This window comes from Quercus robur, chromosome 6 (genome assembly GCF_932294415.1).
Source record: "Quercus robur chromosome 6, dhQueRobu3.1, whole genome shotgun sequence".
NCBI classification, from domain to species: Eukaryota; Viridiplantae; Streptophyta; class Magnoliopsida; order Fagales; family Fagaceae; genus Quercus; species Quercus robur.
In genome coordinates, this window is record NC_065539.1 from 45544473 (window position 1) to 45567158 (window position 22686).

A 22686-nucleotide genomic window follows, 5' to 3' on the forward strand; every position below is an offset into this window, starting at 1 on the left:
TATTTTGCACTCATTAACTCACTTAACATAAAGATTAAAAAACTTAAATAGACATATAGCACAAACTTAAGTGGGTAACTATAATGTGGTCCTTATATAAATTTAGACATATGGTGCGAAATTAGATTCTAGTTTCAAATTCTAATTGATCTTTCTCTAAACTTTGTCTATTAATATATATATATATATATATATATATAGATTTAGAATTGTACCTTTTTTTTTTATCTTCCTTTCCAAATATAAGTATAATGCATATATTATTAAAACTTGAATTTTAAGATAATCTTTTGAATATTAATCATTTTATCTTTAATTTCTAATACTTATTTTTGGTATTTTTTTTAGACCAAAAATTAAGGAAGAATGAGCTTTGGAACTCAAAATTGAAAAGGCAACATACAGAAATAATCAACTTAAGGTCCAATTAGACCAAAGTGGACCGAGTGGGTCGAATTGGACCAAATGGAAGGAGGTGGACCGAATTTGGCCTAATTGGACCAAAATGGAGCATAGTAAATAGTAACAATAAATGTTAAGCTTAGTTTTTAGATATTATATATAGATTTGTAAAAATTATATGTAGTAAATTTTTTACTAACTATAGTATCACTGAAAAAAAAAATTAAGAATTTGTTTATTGTGTTATTGATGTGAAACTAACCAATTATGTCACTTTGTAAATTTTTTATTTAATAACAAAAATGTTCTTTTTACTATTAAAAATTTAAATGAAAACATTCATAAGATGCATCATTTAAAATAACTTATTGTTTGATTAATATTAATTTAAAAAAATCTTAAATAACTTAAATAATTATTTAATTATTAGTATTATTTTTATTATTATTATTTTTTGGACGCAAACACAACCCATTCTTAGTCCTAAAATTCCTTATTTTCTTAAAAGCATTATGGTTTGCAAGAATGGAAAATAATTAAGAGGGTTTGCAAAGTACAGAGGATGCAAGCTGGAACTGCCACAATCAACATTTGGGTATAGCTTGTGTGAGAACTTTTGTAAATAGGTACTCCCAAAGAGTGCTCCCTTTTGCTTATAGACATCCCTCTTTTACCAAAAAAAAGAATATATTGTGTGCATAGATCTTATCTTGGCTACTCCATTGGCCTCCGGAGTTAGGGATTTATTTTAAGGTAATTTTGTTGTTCAAATCTTAAAATAACCTTCCTATTTTAAAGTAATTAGTGACAAACTTACTCGTGAAAAAATGTAATATCAATTGACTAATTTGAATATATTTAAAAATATTTTTTTAAATTACACTCTAATTCCATGAAATAAATTATTATATAAACTAGTATGTAACTTAGGCAAACGTATAAGTACATTTAAAATCAAACAAAATTTTTATTATAAAAATATAAACAATTAGTCAAATTATTTTAAAACACACAAATACGTATGAATACATTTAAAATTAAGCATAATTTTATCATAAAAATATAAATTATTAGTTAAATTATTTTTTTTTAAAAAGTAAACGTAATTAGTCAAATTTTAAATTCTTACCTAAATTTAATACTACTTTTGATAAATTTTTTTCTCTAATTTTTAATAAGATAAAACATGTGGTGATCTTTGTTGTGTGGTGATTTTATTGAGTATATATGATTGGTTTTTTTTTTTTATATAGTTCATTAATATTAGATTCTTAGTATTTTGCACTTATTAACTCACTTGGCACAAAGATTAAAAAACTAAATAGACACATAGCACAAACTTAAGTAGATAACTATAATGTAATCCTTACATAAATTTAGACACATAGTGCAAAATTAGATTCTAGTTTCAAATTCTAATTGAACTTTCTTTGAACTTTGTCTATTAATATATATATATACATAGATTTAGAATTGTACCCTTTTTTTTCTTCCTTTCCAAATATAAGTATAATGCATATATTATTAAAAAATTTAAACTTGAATTTTAAGATAATCTTTTGAATATTTATCATTTTATCTCTAATTTCTAATGCTTATTTTTGGTATTTTTTAGACCAAAAATTAAGGAAGAATGAACTCGAACTCAAAATTGAAAAGGAAACGTACAAAAATAATCAACTTAAGGTCCAATTAGACCAAAGTAGACCGAATGGGCTAAATTGGACCAAATGGAAGGAGGTGGACTGAATTTGGCCTAATTGGACCAAAATGGAGCATAGTAAATGGTAACAATAAATGTTAAGCTTAGTTTTTAGATATTATATATAGATTTGTAAAAATTATATGTAGTAAAATTTTTACTAACTATAGTATCACTGGAAAAAAAAATTAAGAATTTGTTTATTGTGTTATTGATGTGAAACTAACCAATTATGTCACTTTGTAAATTTTTTAGTTAATAACAAAGATGTTCTTTTTACTATTAAAAATTTAAATGAAAACATTCATAAGATGCATCATTTAAAATAACTTATTGTTTGATTAATATTAATTTAAAAATATTCTTAAATAACTTAAATAATTATTTAATTATTAGTATTATTTTTATTATTATTATTTTTTGGACGCAAACACAACCCATTCTTAGTCCTAAAATTCCTTATTTTCTTAAAAGCATTATGGTTTGCAAGAATGGAAAATAATTAAGAGGGTTTGCAAAGTACAGAGGATGCAAGCCGGAACTGCCACAATCAGCATTTGGGTATAGCTTGTGTCATAGGCATATGACATAAATCAAAGCTGTTTGAAACTTTGAAACACATTCATTACAACATTTTCTTTCCATTTTAAGAACTTCCAGGGACTTGACACAATCGGTAAGTAAGCTTAATCTAGCAATGTATAAACAAAGAGCAGATAAATGAAAATTGAAAAGTACATTAAAAACAAGAAATATACAAAGTCATTTGAAAAGGTTATACAAAGTCATAGTTTAAATTTTTACAACATATCAAGCTGTTTCACTTTGTCCCTTTTCAATGGCAAGTGGCATGAAAGAAGTCTGCTGACTTTGATCCCCAAACGATTTAGAAGAGCCAAATGCTGCGTTGCTAGATTCTCCTTTCCCAAATAGACGGCTGGAGCTGAAAAGTTGCACACAGCAATAATGTTTTTTTAATAAAGCTGAAATAAAGAAAAAGAAGAAACTCACAGACATTCATCTAAAACTATCCATCATTTGCACACAGATATTACCACCAAAGCTGAATAAAAGAATAAACTCAGAAACATCCTTCAATCCAATCCATTCATCCTAAGTTCCTAACATCTCATTCAGTTGGTTATTTTGGACAATACTTAATCTCAGCCAAAAGGCTGAGAAAGGACGACATAGTAGAAAAGGAAATCTATTCAAAGTTCCAGTGTAGGACTTGGAAGTAATATGTTTCGTAATCTTTACAATTCCTTTCACAATATTCATTTTTACAAAAGGATTAAATACTGTTGAAAACACTAATAAAAAAAAAATTAAATACTGTTGAAAATGAAATATAACCAGTTTCCCTGCTCAGAAAGTTCATATAATGAATTTGAAGAGTTTATCAAATTTCGCCTAGCCTTTCTGTTCCCCCTATTTCCAAAATATCAATCATATGGGTATGGCAATCACATTTTTAAACTTGAAATAGTTACCGCTTGCGAAAGTTGGACAATTGGCTGCCAAGCAAGAAGGGACTTGAACACCACCCAGTGTAGTAAACTGCATCCTCAGATAGAGTTGTACTTGGCTGCACATAAATAAGCAAAATATGACAAATATAATTGACTTTCGGTACAAGTTATGACCCAATGATATGAGATATTTAATTTATCATAAATATTATTTTGTAGCAACTAGCAAGTCTGTCATAACATTACTTCTGTGTGAGTGAGTGTGTGTGTGTTTTCCCATTTAAACTTTTGATATGATCCTATCAAAAGATACTCTCATAAGAAGCATTCATAATATTCCGCAACAAAAAATAACAATTTATGAAACAAAATGTGCTCTATTATGAAAAAAAAAAACTAGGAAAAAAAATAAAGCATACTTACAGTTTGTTCATGGGAACTTTGAACAATAGATAGCTCAGAAGTCTTCATCTGTCGGCTGCTTCTTTCATTTACAAGAAGAATTGCACATTTGCATGTAAAAAATAGAAGCAACACCCCAAGAGAGAACACCATGAAAGATTCCACAACTATAGCTGATCCTAGGGCTGTACCCCGACAGAGACAGATATGGGATTATCAACCAGTTAGATATATATAGATATGACTCAGCTGCTTTCATACTAATGACTAAGGTGACAATGAATGATCTGAAAGACCATGCACTTGTCCTGTTTTATTTGGTGCTGCCCTCATAAATTACAAGGGTAACTGAATCTTTGTATATCCAAACGTAAATGCTTGCTTGGTAATGATAATTTGGAAGATATTAAAAGCTAGTCTTGCATCAATCAAATTTCAAAAAGAATCTCTAAGAGTCTAATGTAATAAAGTTTTTCTAGCTGATTTGGTCAAAATAGTAACTGTCATTCAAAGAGTTGGAAATGCCTTTCCCAATACATTAATTCATTAAAGACACTAGGAAATAAGAATCAAAGGAAATAAAATCAACATAACTTAAAAGGAAAGACAGATGCTGAGCAATGTAAAGACACAAAAACAAGCAGAGGTAACAAAGCCGTGACTTTAAACTCAGACAGGTCAGCTCTACCACATTCTAACTCTGAAGCAACTACCCAAAAAGATAATAAAGACAAGGCCTAAGAGAATGATATCTTAAAGAAACAACGATGATAACTCGGGATAAGTTGATTGTAACTTACAATGAGCTACCAATGAACTCATTGGCCTTCTTCTTATTAGATTTACAGCAGCCTCAGTATATAATGGCAATGATACCCTTTCAGAACAATCTGGATAACACCCATAGTTTCCCATATCATTTAATGTCAGTGTTAAAACAGCACCATGTCCTCCACCCTATACAAGAGAGACTCAATTACAGATCATTATGGTGCAGTATATTATTCCTACATACGATACAACTATTCTCACAAATTTTTAAAAGCTACTTGTACTTTGAACCTACATGGAAAGATATACATTGAATTTGAAGGGTTACAACACAACTTGATGCTTTTATGATGCTAATCATTTTCAAAACCTTATAGCTGGGCTTCATTATACTAACAAATACTATGTGAATAATTGACTTGTAAAGATGACTACTTTCTATCCAACACATCAGCATGTTCCCCTAAAGCTTAATTCTAATCGATTATAACATGCCTAAGCGGTCTTATTGACATGCAAATAAGCAATAGCTTTCCCTCCTTTTGAGCTAGCACTATGAAACATAAGGAAACAGAGGGTCTCTTGAAGTGTCAAAGAAATATGTTTTACTTCATGGTTATGGTTTGAAAAAAAGCTAATTCCTCGTGTAAATTATGTTTGGTTATTTCAAGCACTTTTACAAGCGAGGGGAAAAGGCAGCACCCACATCACTGATCCAGAGGGTTGAAATTAAAATATACTCTCTTTGAGGGTGTGATTATTATAGTAGTAGTAGTTGTTTTTATTGATATTGGAATTTCCATAAGGGAAAAACCTGTTAAACACGTGTGGACCCACACACTGCCAAAATGAACTGAACTCATGACTTTAAGTCACAATTTAGTTCATTTTGGGCAATGCGTGGATGCACACATGTTGTGTAATAAACACTGCCCGTTCCAGAAGGGGGTGTTTGTTGAGGCTAAAATGCTTATTTGATCGAACAAAAAGGAAAATTGGATAAACTTCTGCTTTATCTTCCAGTAACATTTACTACTAGAAGGAGCACAATACTTCCAACTCCCAAGAACAAGAAGCTCACTCACGTGATAAAACAGCTGTTTCAAAATATTGTTGCAGTCATTCACTGTGCCCCGGAATCTAATACCATTAGCTTTGACTGTAAAATGTTTTGAGATAGTGACATACGTCTGAAGAGGTTGCCAAAGATAAATGTTCTTTAGCTTCAGTTCAGTTGTATCGATGAGCTCAGCTGGTAAACTAGTGACCAAAAATCCATCACTAACTTCCACAGAAAATGTGACAATAAAGTTCATCTCACCACCTGAAACATAAACCGTCAGCACAATGTCAAGCTATTAGAAGTCCACAGTCCACTAAAAATTTATGGCAAAAAATTCCATTAAAAAAATAACGGATAAGTTCAAAGTTTTACATAATGAAAAAACTTACTTCCAAACCGGTTTAGAAACCCAATATGTGGCATTTAAAAAGACCATCAATGTGTACTTTTAGTCACATAACTTTTTAATGAGTCATGTGATTATATTAAATAATACACATAAATAATCTTATAAATCACCACATAGTGGCTGGAGGAGATTCCTCCAAATTGGTTTGAAGGAAAACATTGTCGTTTACATAATTCACACCTATCTTGAACATGACAGAAGAAGAAAAAAATCTAAGACTTAGGTTGTGTGTTGTTTAGGTTATGGGAGAAAGCCCCTAAAGAAACTTTCTATTAATGCCCTAGACAAATTTATCAATAGCCAAAATATGCAACCATATTTAATGATCTGCCATCTTATTCATGCAAATTCCTCATGTTAAGGCAAGAATTATATGTTAGATTATTCGTCTAAAATGAAGAGATTTAAGCTTGAATTAGCTCCTTTAAGAGCTCTTTTTTTCACTCAATATCTTTTAATTTGAATTCTATGAAAATTATCTTTCCAAACGCACCAATATATAATAAGATGACCATCTGAAACCAATATCTCATAACTAAACATCTAAAATATAAACTATTATGCTAGCACTACAATCACTGTGGCATATAGTAATAATATTCTGACTTTTGTAGTATGACGCTTTTAGATATGGTACAAGTTTGATATCTCATATCATACTTAACAATCACAATTTAAACCATACCAGGGAAGTTAAGAAGATCTGGATCCCCAATATAGAACTCAAATTTGTCATGTTCTCTGTTATAAATCAGTGTCTCATCTTCATTACCCTTCAGGATAATAATTTCAGGAACATGAATAAATGGAGGATCGTTAATAGGCTCCACAAAAACTGGAACATCCAAATCATTTTTTCCATTCTTGTTCCTAGTAGACACTCGAATCGTATCATTTCCACTGAAGTTCTGATTTCTGATTAGAGATAAATGAGAAAAAATATTCAGGTTACTAATGCGATTGTTGAGCACACACAGAAGAAAGAGATTTTGCAAGTGGTAATGTATTCATGAATTTGCATATCCAAACGACCTGAATTTCTACAAAGGTCAAATATGCAAAATAAATAAATAAATAAGTGCATCATGAATACCCAAAAAAAACTATGAAAAGCTGAAAGCAAAATTTTCAACTAACCAAAAGAATATTAAAGTGAAAAATAAAAATACCCAAGATACTGAATTGCCTGAAGTGCAGAATTGATTACTTCCAAAGAACCTTCTAAAATCAAGTCCTTCGCTTCTTCACCCCCTCTATTTACAGAGAGTCCACTCCACATTGGCTGCCAAAATTGCATCAGCATTGGAGACAAAAAGATAATCCCAGATTGTGCACTGAGATTAACAGAGATGTTCTCCATCTGATCTGAATATCTTATCTCAAACCCAGAGAAACCCCTACAAAGAGCAAGAAAAAAAATGTGGGACATAATTGACCAAAATAAATTTTACAATAACAAACATATCAATAAAAGTATACAGGACAAAAAGCTCCTTACCCAAACCTGGGACTTAATACATCTTCAGTTGCTTGTAGTAGGCTTGGAGAGGAAACAAACTGGGGTGGGATACTAAGAACAGAAATGTTTACAGCAGCAATAGCAAGATTTCCATTTATATCAGACATAGTATAAGAAAAAGAATCATTCCCATAATAATCTTTGTAAGGAGTGTATCTAAGAAGCCTTCCATACTGTAGGAGTGAACCATGAGCTGGCTGACCAAATATATCATACAGAAGTAGATCAGCTTTCCAAAAAAATTCTTCTATAGAATATATATATATATATGCTTGATCATTATAATCAACTATCAACATAACATTGAATAAGGGATATTGAACTCATAGCATTGATGCCATCAACTATCAACATACAGGATTCATCATCACACATATGTCTGCACTATGCACAAAGCCCTCTTAGAATAATAAGTTCCATATACAGTCAGAGGATTCTGCTTTTTTATAATGCAACTGAAGTATTAACTATGCCACTATAAAGTGATCAATTTCTGCTTTTTTATAATGCAACTGAAGTATTAACTATGCCACTATAAAGTGATCAAAAGATTCTATTGATGAAGAAGAAAGACCAAAGAAAATTCAAGTCCAGGAAGGCAGGTGAGTCTGTTTGGTACCCTAATAGGCTTGCTACCATTAAGATCATTATAAATACCCTTCAGAGAATTGAGAGGTGGTGAGGAGGTTGTAACTAAAAGGAAAAAACTGCTTCAGCTCTTTATCTTACTTTTGTGTATTGAAAAATACTTGCATTGTGGCCAGCAAAGTAGTCATTTGCTAAGGCATCAAAAGCAATGGACTCATCCTCCCAAACAGGTATTGTATCATTGTAGGCCATGGGAAAATATTCACCTGCAAAAGACATGATCTTAAAAGTAGAAAAGAAAGAACTGTATCTGTGTATTTATCAATTGCAAAGGTGCAAATGTGTATCTCTATTAACTATTAAACTAAAGACTCAAATTAAGTACACAGACCATAAATCCCATTCTTATTTATATACCCCAGATACCACTAGAACATAAATCATAATATGTGTGTGTTTGCATGCGTGTGTTCACATTAAGGGGATATATTGAATTTACTGTTAAGATATGTTCTGTACTACTATTTCGCTTACTACTGTATATATTGACCCCAAAGGGACAGGGTAGAAAACGATTTCCATCAAAAGAAGCACACATCTCATAAGTTCCAACATCCTTAGCCAGATAATTTACAGTGTATGTTCCATCATTGTTATCCACAAACATCCCAGTTGAGAAACCAGAATTGTTGACAGAAGCAATCTCTAATTTCAGCCTTGATTGTTCTGACAAAACAGGGTTATGAAATGAATCCATGAGCTGCACTACCACTTCATTCTTTATTTGCTTTGGCACCTTGGGAGCGTATCTCAGAACTCCTGAGAGCGACACATTAACTTCCCCTGCAGATGAGGAGCCCATTAATCAAAAATGAACTGGAAAACTAAAAGATTACACAAGTACATGCATTGATCATTTGCAACAAGAGAAATAATAAGTTATGTAACAAACCTTTTTTATCCTTCTCAGGTTAAAGAAAGTAGTTGCTTCAAACACTTAACACTGTATGATTTTAATGTGTTGGTACAAATAGAAATACTTGGGATTTAATGAGACACTAATAATGAGATACATTTTGGATTTAATGAGAGAGAGAGAGAGAGAGAGCACAACTGGGAAAATATTATATTATCTGAATAATGGTACCTGGTATTACTTCCTTGGTGATTGAATGACCACCATTCAGTAGAACATTTCCACAAAATACACGAATTTCATAAATCCCACTCTTATCAGGTGTATAAGCCACATTAAAGGAACTGGCCCGAACTTTTGAGCTCCCAACAGACTAAATCCAGAAACAGTATATATCAGAATATTTAAGTACAGCTGCTTAAAAGAAATATAAGATTATAATTCTTACAGTGTTACTCAGGTCCACAGATGGTGAAGGAGCAATTTCAATCTGGCTGGTCGCACCATATCTTAATGTTCTAGTGGGTTCACTGCCTAACTCAATGATGCGCAAATATTTGTAAAATTAATAGAATATCATTTAAAAATAAAAAAGAAGCAAACACCTAAGACGTTTCTGAATAGCATATACCATTGATGATATGCAGAGGTGATATGCTTGGCAATACATAATAGGAATCAATTTGCCTTACAATCTGTACTTGAAGCCTTTCTACTTCAACTGGAGAGGGATATTGATAAAAATCGTTCAAATAAACTGAGAACTCTGCCATTTTCCCAGCAACCGAATTGTTTAAACCAGAACCATTGACAACACTTTTCAACCCATCGCTGTAACCTATTCATTTTCAAACATACAATGGCAACAGCACTTGATTAACAAAAGAATGACATTTATAGACATAGGAAAGCATAACAAACATCTCCACCAGGACCACCACTATGATTCAAGGCCCCACCAAAGAAAAAGAGGAAGCAAGAATGGAGAGGGCCAAAACAACTCACAAGATCATATCATGGTAATAAAATAAAAGAAGTGACAATCACTGACGCCTAAATATTTTCAATAAAAAAATTTAGCTAGTAGATAACACACACCTACAAAGACAGTATAAGCATATGGCATATTGGAAATGCTTTTGTTATGCTTGCTATCATATACTGTGAGCGAAAAGTTCCCTGGTTCAGAATTGCTAAAAGAAAACAACTGAATTCCTGCCATGACTTCTTCAAAGTGCAAATCTGCAACTGGTATAGACAAATTAGTCTCTTTTTCAAAAACTTCAGCATCAAATTCATACAATCCTGGAACAAGGTTTCCATATTGATCCATCTGGTGTATAAATATTTCCATCTTAGAGTATAATTGCCACCCATTTGGCTCAAAGTTCCATTTGGCCATGCAATTGGAAATCTCTAGAGGTCCTAGTAAAAGCCAGTGCAAAATATATTAGTAGAATGAAAAATAATGACACACAAAATAAATCTTAAAATTTAGAGTCAAATTTCTTGGTAAATTTATATGAATTAACAAGACTTGCATTATTGGTTTTAGAGCTATTTTTGGTTTTTTACATCAGGAACACACTGATATAAGCCACCAGTATCAATAAGGGACATTTTCTTCAGGTTATGGAATGTCCATATCTTCGGAAACCTTACTTCCCTGCTAAAAGAGTATTCCATTTGACAAGTATCTCAAAATTTATGAAAGTAGCATTTCTATTGAACAGAGAAGAAGAATGGGAATCCAAAATTCTCATAACAATCAACCTTGAAATGAAGAATACATGGTTTCAGCAGCACCATGGACTTGAAATGCAAAGAACTACAAGAATAATTAGTAACGAAGGAAAAATCCGAAGTCCTACATGTACAATTGGTGCCTCCCAACAAAACTTACAAGCTTATAACTAAAGCAACAATACTTCACCTGGGTTCACCTTAAATGGAAGTGGAGAGCCATTTAGAGTTTCGTTGTCACCTTCTACACGCAATAATAGGTCTCCAGCTTGCACTGCAACAAACTCAATGACGATATAACCAAATTCATTCCAACCCATGAAGGTGATGTTGGGGACACTTGCAATGGAACCATTTGCATAAAGTGCTGACATAGTAAAATTATGTGAATTTGGCTCTTCACTGGTGGAAGAGATATTATTCCCAAATGCATCTTTTGGAAGTATTAGAACTATTGCTTTTGTCCCTGCTTCAAACTCATTAACGAGATTCATCCATGAAGCGACGCATACAGATAAGTGCATTTGGCCTTCAATTAGACAAGAGAAAATTGGTTTAGGCACTTGGACACCACCCGGAATAACATGAGTTTACTAATTAATACATAGCAATACTGATAAACATTTATATGAATAGTGCACCAGGCACTGAGTGATCCTCATTGCCCTACATTACAACATTTCTGAAAGAACTATCCATGCTATGTATTTCATACAGGATTAAGTATTTAGCATCAAGCAATTCAAGAAAAGGAACAAACACAGACTCAGAGACAGTAGAATTAACATTAACAAATAACAATTCAACTCTCAAGACTGACTACAAATAATAATAATAAATAAATAAAAACCTGGTTCAACTTGGAAATGCATGGATGAATCCAGCACTTCATAATGGACCTCTTCAATAAACACATTGAATAAACCAGCAGTGATAGGAGTGAAGTAAATTCTCCAATCATTAAAACCACCCCCGAAATCCGAAACAACCCCAGATACAAAAGAACTATTCCCCGTCTTTCCATTCACAGTGAGAGTGGGATTAAAAGCATTTTTGTCAATCTTGTCAGCATGTTCCAGTACTATGATCTTTATTGTTGCGGTATCACCAGCCCTGAAAGCGTCTTTATCATCCAACCAACTGAAAGCAAATTTAGGCAGTGATGCTTTATCTGCAGGCCACAAATGAAACCAAAACGGTTACAAGAAAAAGAAAGAGAAAAGAAATGAAGAAAGAAAAAAAAAAGTTATGAATAAGTACCTGAAGTTGCAAGGTGAGAACCAGAGACTGTGATAAAAAATAAAGCCAGAACTGAAATGACAAAACGCAAGTACATTTGGAAAGCCATAATTGAGAGACAAAGTGAGAGTTCAAAGAATGACTAAATTTTGTAACGTGCAGTTCCATGAAGCGCATTGTTGTTGGGTTCTCTAGGCGGTTAGTTGCAGTTAGGAGCGGTTATTTCTAACTTTGCGATTGCGACACACGACAAAAAAAAAAAAGAAAAAAAAAAAAAAAAAAAAAAAAAAAAAAAAAACCTATAATCTACGAGTGGATGAATATTAAACCGTGTTACAGCAGTAGAAAGAACCCGTGCGCGAGATAAAAAGATTATGCAGACAACGTGTGTGATTAGTGTCGTACAAATAGATAGAATGGTTCTTCACTTTCTTATGGGTCAGTAACGTACGGTTAGATGCCAAAAGATCATGAATTGAATTCTTTGATTTTTCATGCTTCCGTGTAGGATATTATTTCCTGTTACTTATTTTACTTGTAGACTATATTAAATATATATATATATATATATATATACACACACTAATTAGGATTTAGGGTGAGAGGGAAAAAAAAAAAAAAAACACGACTATTTAAGGGGCTTTCCCAGTCCAAACATGAGAAGTCTCTTAAATAATAATATAAACTAGCCTCTAAACACGTACTCACATGCGTGATTAGAGGTTCTTTTATTTTGTAGGAGGATTATATTTTTTATTGATTCCACGGGAAAAATTACTTCCACTATGGGGAAATAGAACGTAAAAAAAATTAATTAGAATAGATAAAGCTTGTGCTAATTTTATTATTTTATTCTTTTCTAAGAAGCAAAACTGATAACCAAAAGGGAATAATATTTCAAAACTAATAAAATCAAATATGTGTGACAAATTAACAATTAATATTAAGAAGAGCATCTTAATTATGCCAAAATAAATACATAGTTTCAAAAAAATTTAAAGCAATCCTTATTACAAAACAAAACAAAAAAAACAAAACAAAAATTAAAGTTTTTCCACTAAATACAAAGCAAATAAAAATAAGAAAATAGATGAATAAACAAATGTAAAATAAAGCCAATGGTACTTGTTAGCATAGTTTTCAGAACCGGACCAGAACGGGAGGTCGGACCGTGAAAACCGGGAACCGGGAAGAAAACTGGTTTTTTAAGCATAAAGAACCGGATTTTTTGTTAATTCCGTGAACCGCTAAAACCGGGGTTGGACCGCACGAACCGGTGAGAACCGTGTGGTCCAACCCCTTAGCAATTTTTTTTTTAATTTATAAAAAAACAACTTAACACAATTTTATTCTACTTAATTAAATTATCCATCTCAAACAAGGAATAAAAAAAATTACAATTAAAATCCTTCAAAGATATTCAACTTTACTTCAAAAATTAATCATAAATTTTAATGTTTTCATGGTTATTATTTTATTTTATTAAGTTTCTTATTTAATTATTAAATATATGCTTGAAAATCATTAAATTTCCCACACATATATAGATATATTGTCAATTTTGCTAGTTTTATAAATTTAAAATCTATATTTAGGTTTTAATTAATTATTAAATTAATTATAATGTCATCACGGTTCGACTCCGGTTCGACCTCAAAAACCTTGAACCTCTCCCTTTGACGGTTCAATGAACGGTCCGGGTCTGAAAATCTTGCTTGTTAGTTGGTAAAAATGAGTTTAAGATGATCACGTGCTTGCTCAAATGGAGTACAAAAGTAAGGCAAAATAAGAATTAATTGAGAGTTAAATGTGATGAGTAATAGACATATAGTAACAAAACTAGCAATAGTTGAAGTAATTAATTATTGTATATGAAAAATATAATATGAAGAGTGGAGATTTTATTTATGATATGAAAAAAAAAATAACTGAAAAAATTATTGTATAGTATAGATCTTGTTCTTCAAAATTTCCCATAAAGAAATTGAGAAAGGAAGAAATGTGAAGATACGCATTTGTTCCCTAACTTTGATTTTTTGAATCTGAAGCTTGTATTAGAGACAAATAAAAATTGAAGAAGAGTGGGGGGTTATTCTTTGCTTTCTATTTACAAAGTAAGCACTTTTGGTTCTTAAAATTTCAAATGCACTTTAGTTAACTACCGTTAGTCTCATTGCCTATGTACCAATTAAGCAATGACACCACATGGCATATGGTATCAATGGAAAGACTAAGAGTCTAGGGGAAGAGATTGAAGAGTTGATTGAGCAATGAAATCACATGGCATATGGTATCAATGGAAAAACTGAGAGTATAAGGGAAGAGCTTGAAGAGTTGAAAGCCCAATTAGAAAAGCTCCGTACATACGGTGCATAATTATTACCACTCATTATTCAAATTATGAAATTTGCAAGTTTTAAAGGTTATAATGTAAAAGTGACCTAAACCTGTAGAATGCATTAAATTTAAAACAATTTCTTTTTAAATGTCTTAGAATGACAATTAAGATCATGCATGCCCTTTGGCCCCACAAAGGACTTGTTGATTGGATCGAAAAATATTAAACGGCTAGTCGTACAAAACGACATTGAAGCAGATGTGGTCTTGCGTCTTGGCCTACTACAATGCCTCACATAAAACCTTCAAAATTTAAAGCTGCCTAAACAGCAAAACAACAAAATGGCGCACTCGTTTTTGCTAGAGATGCTGAAAATTCAGCTCACTAACATACCAAGCAATATTTTGCTAGAGATGCTGAAAATTTCGATCTTGGATTAGTGCGATGATCAGTACCCACATTCCAAGCAATATTTCGCAGGTTTGAGTTTAGAAATCTAAAATCCAAACCCCACGTACCCCAAAAAAATTTCACATTCTCAACTTTGGGTTTGATGAGACTGTTGTGGACTCTCGGTACAAGAAGAAATTAAAACAAGGTTTCTGAACTTTATTAAATTAATTTTGAGAAAGAGATACCAATTGATATCGTGGCTTGAAATGAAGATATGATTCAGATCTATTTGGTAATGTAACACATTTAACTACCAGAGAAACTATAACCCTAGTCCTATATTATCATTATTTATTTTTGCTAGCAATAGCCAGTATTATGTCACAAGCTCTTCACTTAGACACAGTAACATGCATCTGAGAGCTAAAGATAAAGGCATGGTCAAAATCTGGAATCTCATCACCTAAATGATCAAGCATTATTGATGCAATAGGACTGAAACAGTGTGTGTTGAACAAATTGCTTGGCTGCTTTCTTCGTTTCAGATACAAACATCAGCTAGAACCAGCAACAATGTTAGCACAGCCAAATCCCAGCTTACCTCCTTTAGCAACAAATGCCATAGCAATAGATTTGTGCAGATCACTGTACATTTTGCCCTTATCCTCTCGACAAACAATCAAGACAGATCATCTTCTATTCTGGACATTTTTAAAGATCTCTCATTTCATATGCAACATCAACAGTTCCGGCTTTTCAATAAATTGTTTCCATTCACCGCAGAATCTTGCAACAGTTGCCCCATCCAAAACTCTATGATCGGCGCCTATATTAACCTGAGAAGGAAAATACCATGTCAGATTTGATAGATTAATTTCATCTAATCACCAGATGGCTCTTTAGTCATTGCATATGAAGAACCAAGTAACAGTCGCTAAACCTGAGAAGGAAAAGGATGCATATTATATCAAATCTCTCTTTTGGTTATTTGTATCATCAATATATACATACTAGATATTGAATTACATATTATTTAGCATTCCGGTAGGTTCAAAAACTGAATAATATCGGTCTTGTCTTTCTTTTTAGGTAAGTAGTAACACGTTTTTTTCAAATCACACAGCTTATCTAAATAATCATGACAAATTTTTGTCAGTGAATGTTGAGTGCTGGCCTTGTATTCTATCAAAAACTTATATTTACAATGCCAGTGCCCACATTCAACGACCAAAATTCACTATAATAATAATTAACTCAAATTCACAAAACCAAGTCATAACATACGACAAGAAGGTATCGCGATCCCCTATGTACTATCATATAGCTAAATCTTCTTCTATTATTAAGCAGATGGTTTAAAGTATTTAGGAATAGGTGTGTCACATATGTATCTGCAGACACAAAATCACACATGAGAGAGAGAGAGAGAGAGAGGTCTATTCCAATGCCTGACCACTAGCAAGACTGACAGTTAAGAAAGTACACTAGCTTAATTTGCAGTAGCATCCTCGTTAGGGAAAGGATCCTTAAAGCAACTTCTTCCAAAAACATCAAATCAAACACTTAAAACATCACTGCAAGAACAAACTAGCATTTTAGTCATTCTGCTGAAAAAGTATAAGTGGGGACATATTGACTGCCATGGCCCCTCCCTATCCAAGACTATTCCTTCCCTTTCAGCAAAATGACCAAAGCATTCAATTGAACCATGAGGTATTTATGTTGTGTTTTATAATTAGATGTGTTTGGAGAAAAGTTTCTGCTTTTTTCTTTGGTGTGGTTCTATTCTTATAGTATTATGATAACATTAGAGATATGATACCAAGATAAATATATCATTGCTTACGGTCATGATTGATGCAGGATAAATATTTCCATCAACTGTAAATTGAGGAACTTTCTGAATTCGTCCAATTGCAATAATGGAAACTTCAGGCAAGTTGAGGAGGGGTGAACCAAACTTTCCACCAATTGCTCCAATATTGCTTAATGTTATTGTTCCACCACATATATCCGCAGGATTAAGCTTGTTATCCAATGCCAATTGTTGTAACCTTGACAGTTCCTTTGTTATCTAAATGCAAAAACAAACTTTATCACTAAAAAGAACATTTGGAAATATGCACATCAAGAAGTTATCAAGCATGAGAAAACAATTTGTTGTGAAAAGATAAAGATTGTGGGCACTAAGTCATTGTCATCTACACTTATATTCATCATAGGGCTGAAGCACTACATTTACAGATCAAATACAACCTATTGCAATGTTCTAGTATATTATAATATTCAAAGTTTCAAACTAGAAAATCATTTAGTCAAAGCAAGTAACTGTCCTAGCAGCAGTAGAACGGCAGTGCTTGACATGGCAGCCAAAGCAACTGCGAAGCAAATTGCCTTTGTTGCCTTTTGCAACACATCATGTAAGTTAAAGCCCTAGATGCGGCACATCATCAATTGATTGGTTGCCCATGAATTCAAACAATGAGGCAAATTACTACGAGTACAGGGTGGGGAGGCAAAGAGATTATATGTTCAAACAAGAGGCAGGTGTACAACCCAGCCCCATATAGCTGGGAAAGCAATCAATTGATCCAACTGATAAATACAAAATGATCAAAATTTCTATCATATATGAATATATATATAGAGGAAAACTGAAAAGATGTGATCGTGGAAGAAATAGAAAAAATGCAAGATAAAGAGGTTATATTGAAAAGGGAATTTGATAAATGCCTCTTCCCAAAAAAAAAACTTTTTTTTTGTGCATCTTGGAGAAACAGACGAGTGCTGGAAGAAATCAACTTCACACTTCCATGATGTAGAATAGTATGTATATGTATGTATCAAATTAAGAATCCATATTACTGACCTCCAAGATTGAAAGTGACTGAACATTCTTTATGTTTGGTACAACTAGACCAGATGAAGTAGCCATTGCAATTCCAATATTGTGAGAACCTATAATAATCAATAAGTCCAAAAATTGTATTAAACATGAAAAAGGCCAATATAATAGACAAAAACTTATGAGATCATGGCAGCCTGACAATAATTAACACAGCCCCAGAAACCAATTAGTTGCTTACAACTATAAAAACTACACTTCCACAAAGATCCTAACCTGCCAAATCAACTAATTTTTTGAATGAAACTCATTTGTATAACCTCTAGACATGTTCATATATACCCTTTGAAACTAAATCATTTCAATTTGTTTTTTAGCAATCAAGGAGAGTCCCTAGAAATATTAACTATAAATGTAGTACTCTTGTTCGTGAATGGCATTCTGAACACATTTTCACTTTCCCATGTCCATGTCAGTCACCAATTTAGACATTCAAATAGGTTTGGAAAATTTGCTAATAAGTTAGAGAATTATAACATCTCTAATTTATTGCCTAATCTGACACCCCTACTTTATTATATATTCTATATCCACAGTTTTAGCCACAAAGATAAACAAACTTAATTACACATAAATGTCTCAATTCACAAAACACATATATGCATGTCAAAGGATAAAACAATGAAAATAGATGACAAGTGCCTGATCAAATTGATTGGGTCACATAGGAACAAGGTTCAAGTCTACCGGTCTGTTAGGATATCCTACATCCACAAAATCTTGTGACATAACACTCTGATCAAATACCATAACGACCGAGAATATGAAGCGACAAATAAAATGGCATTTACTCACTGATAAAAACAGATCAAATCAGCACAAATGGCAGATGATGTGAATCATGTGATGCATATAGAAGTCCATTTTTATTAACTTAATAAGCATATTGGCTTATCAAAAACAGTTAAAATAGGAAGTCTACTACCTTTAAGGATGACTTCAAGTAACTCATCATTGAAGCAACTATTCATTAAGGGATACTTGCTCAATGCCATTGAAAGCGACTTTATCAGTGTTGGAAGGAAAGTGTGCTTAACATCTGGATCGGAATTAGTACTTTGAAATGATGATTTAAGTTCCACCAATGCATCACAATTTATCTCGTCTACATAATGAAAATGTGGGACTTTTGCAGCCATGGACATTGATTTTACCATTTTTCGCTGGAAACCCCTGAAAGACCAAAAATGTAAGTAACTTGCCTAAAACTCTAACTCTGTCATATTTAGACCACTTATTAAATATTTTACATGAATTCATTATGGTACATAAATAAATAAAGAACGTATCATCAAAAAACAAGCTAGAAGGATTTGTGGGCACAATAATATTGCTACTGAGTCAAATCTTATATTAGATAAGTCACTTTAATCTTGCATTTGCATGGAAATAATTTTTATGAAGCCAATGAAACCACGGGCACAGGCCACACCATCCAAAGTATTGGCTTAATGGAAAAAGCTCAGCAACATCATGGTCAATGGCAACTCTATAGTATTGAAACTGTCAAGTTCATCTTGGTTTTGTCCATCTCATGAATTATATGGCAGAGAATTCCATTAAAAAAAGATAAAAAATAGAAGAGGGTGTCTAGGTTCATCTTTTTATCCAAGTTTACCTCAGCGGAACTGTCTTATCTTCATAGCTCCATAGAACTTCACCTGAAGGATGTGGATTATCCTCTTCTCCTCCAAGAAACTGCCTTCTTGAAGCAGAAGTCAAGGAGGCAGATGGATCTTTAATGCTTCCTTTCTGGAAAGCATATTGGAGGACATCTTCTTTTAATATCCTGCCATCTTTACCAGTTCCCTTGACATCGTTTAGATCTACACCATGTTGCTTTGCAAGGTTCCGGACAGCAGGTGTGGATAGGACTTCGCATATGTCATTTTTAGTTAGCTCTGAATCGCAAGGCTTTATATTTTTTAGACCCTCTTGTGTTGGAGTTGGGTTTTCTGAAACATGGGTCGAAACCTGTGCTTCCTCAACAACAATCTTTAAAAGAGTTTCTCCAACCTGCAATTTGCGTAGCATAAAAGCTTAAATTGTATTTTAGTATGAAATCAAAGTAGATGAAAGACAAAGCTGATCCAGGTTCTGATAAATCCTATACTTTTTTAGCCCTTGATATTTCTAAAACTTAAGTAGGCCTACTTAATATTCTTAAAAGAAACCAAAAATAAAAAACATAGTTTTTGAATGATGCCAACTTCCCTATGCTGTCTCTAACAGCCACTCAGTACATACTTGACAATCATAATGGTGAATCATAAGTCACGTATAGTTGAGAATAAAACATGCTCACTTTTCTAAAGTGATTTGAGTATTCTCACCTTTACAATGTCACCAGGAACGTAGAGAATTTGAGCAACTTTCCCTTTGTAACGACTTGTTATTTCTATGGTTGCTTTGTCACTTTGAACTTCACAAATTGGTTGAAACTCTTCAATTTGATCCCCCTGTCAGAGTAATCAGATTAACAATTATTCCCACCGGCTTAATCAAAACAAAAGTCAGGGTATAATGGAATATGTATAGATAAACAGCCCGAAAACAGTTGATTTGCATTGGTCTACGAGTCTATCCCATTTCGTTAACAGTGCAGAACATGAGGAACTTCATAATTCAGGAGAAAGAAGCCATAAATTATCCAGGAAACCATGGTAAAAAAAAGGTTCAAACCAAAGCATATCAAAATCAATGCTAAAGCTTAAGCCAAAACCAATGTCTGATAATAGATAGTATTCTTGATAATACATGTTTGATAGACCAAAGACAAATCTTGGCAAACAAAACTCAAACCAAAAACAACAAAAAACTTTACATCTATAAGCATCCTGAAATACACAAATATACTACTGAGAATTTGAAAATGAGGGAAGAGAGCATCAATAATTTTGACAAGGAATACAATGAAAAAGCCATCAGCTATTGACAATTACAACCAATCATTGAGCTGACATCAAGAAATAAATATAAAGACTTAGCAAAAAAAAAAGAAAGGTGAAGAAGAGGTAGAAGCTAATAAATGTAAAGACATAAACACAAACAATTAGCTTCGTTCACTCACCTCCTGCACAAACCATTTAAGAAGTTCACATTCAGCAATGCCCTCACCAGTTTGTGCTAACGGTACATCAACTATCCCACCCACTGGAAGATCTGCTACAGCATGACTTGAAAAGAAACTTCTATTCACAGCAATATATGGAGCATTGAACTACAAAATGGAAAAGATCTGTATTTACAAGCAAGTTCTACATTATTATGCTTTTAAAGCAAGAAAGTCGTATTGACAAGATCAATAGAATTGATGACAACAAATGAACACATGCCCACTACAAAACACCAAGTAAACCAGACCAATCATAGGACTGACCCATGGATTGGTCATCAGTCATTTGGATGGTAATCGACTCGACAAATTAGAATGCTTAGCCCATTTGTATTTATGGAGCTATTCAATTATAATTCATCAAAGAAATGTTGTGCCAATCATAAAATGGTCATGATCACTTTATGGTATTGAGAAAGGGTCCAATAAAGTCAATGAAGAACTAGTTCATCCTCAAATTTTCCTACATATACCAAGCTCAGTTAGGTGTGACAAACTAGACTTATTGATAAATGTTTCACGGTAATTATAGAAATGTTAATTTAACTCTATATGAAAACTATAATAAATAAATAAATAAATAACGATGTGGCTTGATCATTAAGCTAAAAACGACGACGCACCGAGATAAACAAAATACAAGAAGAGCAGGGGACTCACATGAAGAATACTACTATGACTACCAGCGGACCGAAACGACGCCGAGGCTTGGGCTGGGGATGGATTCGGGTTCGGAGTTTGGGAGGTGTACGGACATAGGATCCGCCGAACGGAGCTGAAAGACCTCTTCTGCAAAATCAAAATCCTCCGACCAATCATCATTTTCTGAGACTTTGATGAGTGTTTAAACTCCTTACCAATTACTGTAATATAAGTAAACCTCTTTGTCTTTATCTCTCTCTAGTTTCTTGTTGAAACTAAACACTAATAACTACTAAGATAAAGATAGAATGGTCCTAAAAAAATAAAAAAAAAATAAAAAAAGGAAGATGGATAGGTCCTAATCCTATGATCCTATCCTAGTCTAATGAAGTCCAGCTCTACATTTTTCTTGTTTGTCTCTCAGCGTTTGCATTGGGAGGAGTAACAACTAGCAATCAGTAATTTTATTTTAAAGATTAAAGAATAATATTAATCTTACCACGTGGGAATCGGTGCATTAATTGATCAAAAAATTTGACGGAATGCCTCGCCCGATTAATGTATGTCCTTGAGACATATATTAAGGATAAATTACATATTTGATTATTATTTTTTATATCATATTTTAATTTGATCTTTAACCTTTTAATTGTGTCAATTTAGTCCCTAATTTTTTAATAATGTATCAATTTAGTCTCTACCGTTATCTTTTGGATGAAAAAATCTAACGTGTCAAATAGAATAATAAAGAATTAACTTAGCTACCAGATCAATTGCCAACTCTATAGCCACATCATATTAAAATATTTATAAATAAATTGTTGTTCTCACTGAGACTGGGCTTGGGGAAAAAATTAAAATCCCTCTGACTCCCACGTATGCTCATCCTAACCCCTGAACCCTAACTTTCTCGGCTAAAATAGAAGTTTCAGATGGCAACAAGGTCTGGTAGCGATGACTGGCGGTTGATTTTTCTCTTCGGTGGCAGAAGATTCATCTTTCTCTCTGTGTCATATGTTTTAGATGATGATTTCATATAATAGTTTTGTATGGAGCTTAGATTGGTT

The 22686-nt window shown here is 32.8% G+C and overlaps 2 protein-coding genes across 3 annotated transcripts; both read right to left on the bottom strand.

Moving 5' to 3' along the window:
* Window positions 1-2821: 2821 nt before the first annotated feature.
* On the bottom strand, window positions 2822-10680 carry LOC126689019 (protein GAMETE EXPRESSED 2). The gene is made up of 14 exons (XM_050383992.1): window positions 10343-10680; window positions 9876-10082; window positions 9693-9778; window positions 9476-9617; window positions 8863-9171; window positions 8470-8594; window positions 7720-7937; window positions 7391-7618; window positions 6907-7136; window positions 5835-6073; window positions 4779-4935; window positions 4000-4163; window positions 3598-3692; window positions 2822-3047 (listed from the first exon to the last, which is right to left on the bottom strand). The coding sequence occupies exons 1-14, from the start codon at window positions 10644-10646 to the stop codon at window positions 2915-2917; spliced, it is 2637 nt and encodes an 878-aa protein (XP_050239949.1). The 5' UTR covers window positions 10647-10680; the 3' UTR covers window positions 2822-2914.
* Window positions 10681-15152: 4472 nt separating this feature from the next.
* LOC126689020 (lipoamide acyltransferase component of branched-chain alpha-keto acid dehydrogenase complex, mitochondrial) lies at window positions 15153-21960 on the bottom strand. Of its 2 annotated transcripts, none has more exons than XM_050383993.1 (8): window positions 21638-21960; window positions 20933-21082; window positions 20196-20321; window positions 19481-19878; window positions 18788-19035; window positions 17827-17915; window positions 16804-17031; window positions 15153-15793 (listed from the first exon to the last, which is right to left on the bottom strand). In XM_050383993.1, exons 1-8 carry the CDS (start codon window positions 21797-21799, stop codon window positions 15680-15682), a joined length of 1515 nt encoding a protein of 504 aa, XP_050239950.1. In that variant the 5' UTR covers window positions 21800-21960; the 3' UTR covers window positions 15153-15679. The 2 variants fall into 2 exon arrangements, with proteins under 2 accessions (XP_050239950.1, XP_050239951.1); XM_050383994.1 differs by lacking the exon at window positions 21638-21960 and adding an exon at window positions 21242-21387.
* Between the last annotated feature and the right edge of the window lie 726 nt (window positions 21961-22686).

Bases quoted from the DNA above. Each gene is read 5' to 3' on its own strand.
- LOC126689020 (XM_050383993.1), bottom strand. From the start codon at position 21,799: ATGATGATTGGTCGGAGGATTTTGATTTTGCAGAAGAGGTCTTTCAGC. The intron at 19,879-20,195 runs GTGAGAATACTC...CGCAAATTGCAG, and splicing joins TTCCTGGTGACATTGTAAAG to GTTGGAGAAACTCTTTTAAA. The intron at 17,032-17,826 runs GTCAGTAATATG...TTTTGCATTTAG, and splicing joins AGTCACTTTCAATCTTGGAG to ATAACAAAGGAACTGTCAAG.
- LOC126689019 (XM_050383992.1), bottom strand. From the start codon at position 10,646: ATGGCCAAATGGAACTTTGAGCCAAATGGGTGGCAATTATACTCTAAG. The intron at 9,172-9,475 runs GTACCATTATTC...CCTCATCTGCAG, and splicing joins CACCAAGGAAGTAATACCAG to GGGAAGTTAATGTGTCGCTC. The intron at 8,595-8,862 runs GTAAGCGAAATA...TGTCTTTTGCAG, and splicing joins TGGGGTCAATATATACAGTA to GTGAATATTTTCCCATGGCC.